The sequence below is a fragment of the Salvelinus sp. IW2-2015 genome, unplaced genomic scaffold (assembly GCF_002910315.2).
Source record: "Salvelinus sp. IW2-2015 unplaced genomic scaffold, ASM291031v2 Un_scaffold2116, whole genome shotgun sequence".
Lineage (NCBI taxonomy): Eukaryota > Metazoa > Chordata > Actinopteri > Salmoniformes > Salmonidae > Salvelinus > Salvelinus sp. IW2-2015.
Window position 1 is genome coordinate 8,502 of NW_019943453.1, and position 2,714 is coordinate 11,215.

The 2,714-nt window shown below is 39.0% G+C and overlaps 1 protein-coding gene across 1 annotated transcript in view; it reads left to right on the forward strand.

The window, feature by feature from the left end:
* Nucleotides 1–45: 45 nt before the first annotated feature.
* Nucleotides 46–2,714, forward strand: part of LOC112072994 (eukaryotic translation initiation factor 5B-like) — a 21,021-nt gene continuing 18,352 nt past the window's right edge. Inside the window, 2 exon segments of the mRNA XM_070440008.1 lie at nucleotides 46–143; nucleotides 488–542. Coding sequence (XP_070296109.1) covers nucleotides 46–143; nucleotides 488–542 — 153 coding nt within the window.

Consider the following 2,714-nt stretch of genomic DNA (forward strand, 5'->3'; position numbering starts at 1 on the left):
TCTCTCTTCCTCCAGGATTTTTCTCTCTTGACTTCAGACTTAGCGATGGCTATCTTTCATAAATTAGAGTTCAATTACCGCCACTTGACCTTGTTCGTCTTTCAGTCACCCATGGTGGGTATAACAATGAAGAGCATGGCAACGTGGGTACTCGCTTTATAAACCAATGAGGAGATGGGAAAGAGGCAGGAGGTGCAAGCGGATTTCGGTCACAAAATAGAACTTATATTTTATCCCTTGCAACGCAGATGCTCGTTCGGCGCAATAATTGCACTAAGCATATGAATTATCTAACATTAGTATTGCCATGCTGCCACGCGACGACGAGCGTATGTAGATCAGCCTGAAGCCTGCAGTTTTTTGTAACACTGCAATAATGGAAAGAAATCGCTGGAGAAAGCATTGTGGTTCCGCAGCTGTGCCTTGAATAATGGCTGCTTTCCCATGTGTTAATGTGCATCATATTGATTGCATGACTTTGTTTCAGTGCAACCGCCGATGGCATCGACCTGACGCCCCGAGCGAGCAAGAAATCGAGGAGCGTGAGCGTCCAAGGGAGCCAATGTAAAGGAAAGTCACAAGAAGAAAGACAAATAAGAAAGACGATTTTGAGTAAGTCTTTTTTCTCTCTTCTTTCGACATGTATGAACCTCCAAGTTCTAAAATCATTATGATAATAAGACACGAACTTTGGATTGGGAAAATATTTCCACACTTGCCCTTGGACTTGCAGCCTACTGTGTATTCGCTCATAATGATTTGATCTTCACAGTGAAGACGACATCCTGCAGGAGCCTGGAGGAACTGTCCTTCGAAACCACAGAAGCTAAAGGTCAAGCAAGGTGCAAGGTGTAGCCATATGCTATCTTCATATGTAATACCTAATACCAGGCGATAGCCAATGCTAATTTCATCTATAATGACCCTATCCAGGTTATTGCCCAGGTGCATAATCTTGCATAGTAATGAACTAATACAAGGCCCTATAGCCAGTGCTAATCTGTCATTGTAAAATGACCCTAATGACCAGCTATAGCCCAGTGTCAAATCTCATATGTAATGAACTAATACCAGAGCTATAGCCCAGTGCATAATCTTCATAATTTGACCTAATACCAAGGCTATCGCCCAGTGCAATATCTTACATATGTAATCGACCATTATACACTAGGCTGATAGCCCAGTGCTAATCTTATCATATGTATATGTACCTATACAAGGCTATAAGCCCAGTGCAATTCTTTCATGATGTAATCTGACTAATACCAGCTAAGCCCAATGATAAAATGCTTCATAATGTAATGACCTATATACCAGGTTTATTGCCCAGTGCAAATCTTCATAAGTAATGACCTAATGACCAGGCTATAAGCCCAGTGCAAATCTTATAAATGTAAATGACTAAGAATACACAGCAGCCTATAGCCCAGTGCTAATTCTTCATATAGTAATGACATACTACAAAGGACTATAGCCCCAGTGCAAATCTTCATATTAATTGACTACTAATACCAGAGGCTATAGCCCAGATGCTATCACTGCATATATAAATGACCATTATACCAAGGCATACCAGGGTTTCAGTATAGCCGGCTTGAAAGAAATTAATATAGTAAAAGCTGTTAATGCATTTTAGCCTATTGACGGAAATACCAATTGATGTAAATACATTTGACCGTTCATGCTTATTCTTTCTATGGGTTAATTAGCATAATTTAGTGTAATTAAATTGCCGCTTGTGTATATTCGTTATGTATCTTCTTAATCACATGTGCACAGCATAAAGATACTGAGCCTTTAACCAGGAAAATCTGTCAGACAGAGCTTTTATAAGCCCAATCATTGCACAACAATTGTAAATGCAATTGTGTGTTGAAAACATTTTTGTGGCCACGATTAAAAATACCTGCTATTTTTTATTTCTCTACTGGTAATTGAAGCYTGCTCTCCATTCGTCATTCAAATGCACAGGAAACGGAAGGCATGCTTCATCAGGCTTCACACATCCCTTTGCAATGAGCTGGAGGRAGTATGCATTTTGAAAACGTATAGCTACTTAATTGTTTGAAACCTCAATGTTTTACTACATATTATGAGTCGTGTTTTACCTTGCTTCAAAGTAGACTAGGCAGAATCCGACCATATCCGTGGAGGCAAATATTTTATTCAGACTTCCATATGCCATTGAAACCAGTAGACTATTTCTCTTATTTTCTGTTGGTTATCAACTTTCTTTCATTGTCCGGTAGCCAAATGCACATTCCCTCCTACTGCCTTGTGCACATTGCTGACTTAATAATCTTAAAAAATAATATTTTATAAACATTTAAACCAAATGTTCTGATCTGTTGCGTCCGACTCGTTGCTTTTTAAAGTATGTTTTATGTATCCGAGGCATACTGGTTGTATGAATTTGGGATCTATCGTCCCACAGCTGTCCCAGAGTCTGTTTGGGCTCTTTCTTTCTCAACAAACTGTWCAATAGAATAGGTCAACTTCTCTACYATGGYGGGTAGTAGATTGACAMYCTCATGCACAGTGATAAGGCTAGGGGATGCTAAGGTTTCRCTAAGTAAATTTAATTAAATTMCCAAAATGATATAGCCTAATTAGCCTACTCCTGTCTATACAGAAATAAATAAAATCATTCAAAATAGGCTACTAAGCATGATTTGGCCACAGAGGATCATTAGCTTCCCCTAGCCTTAAAAAAT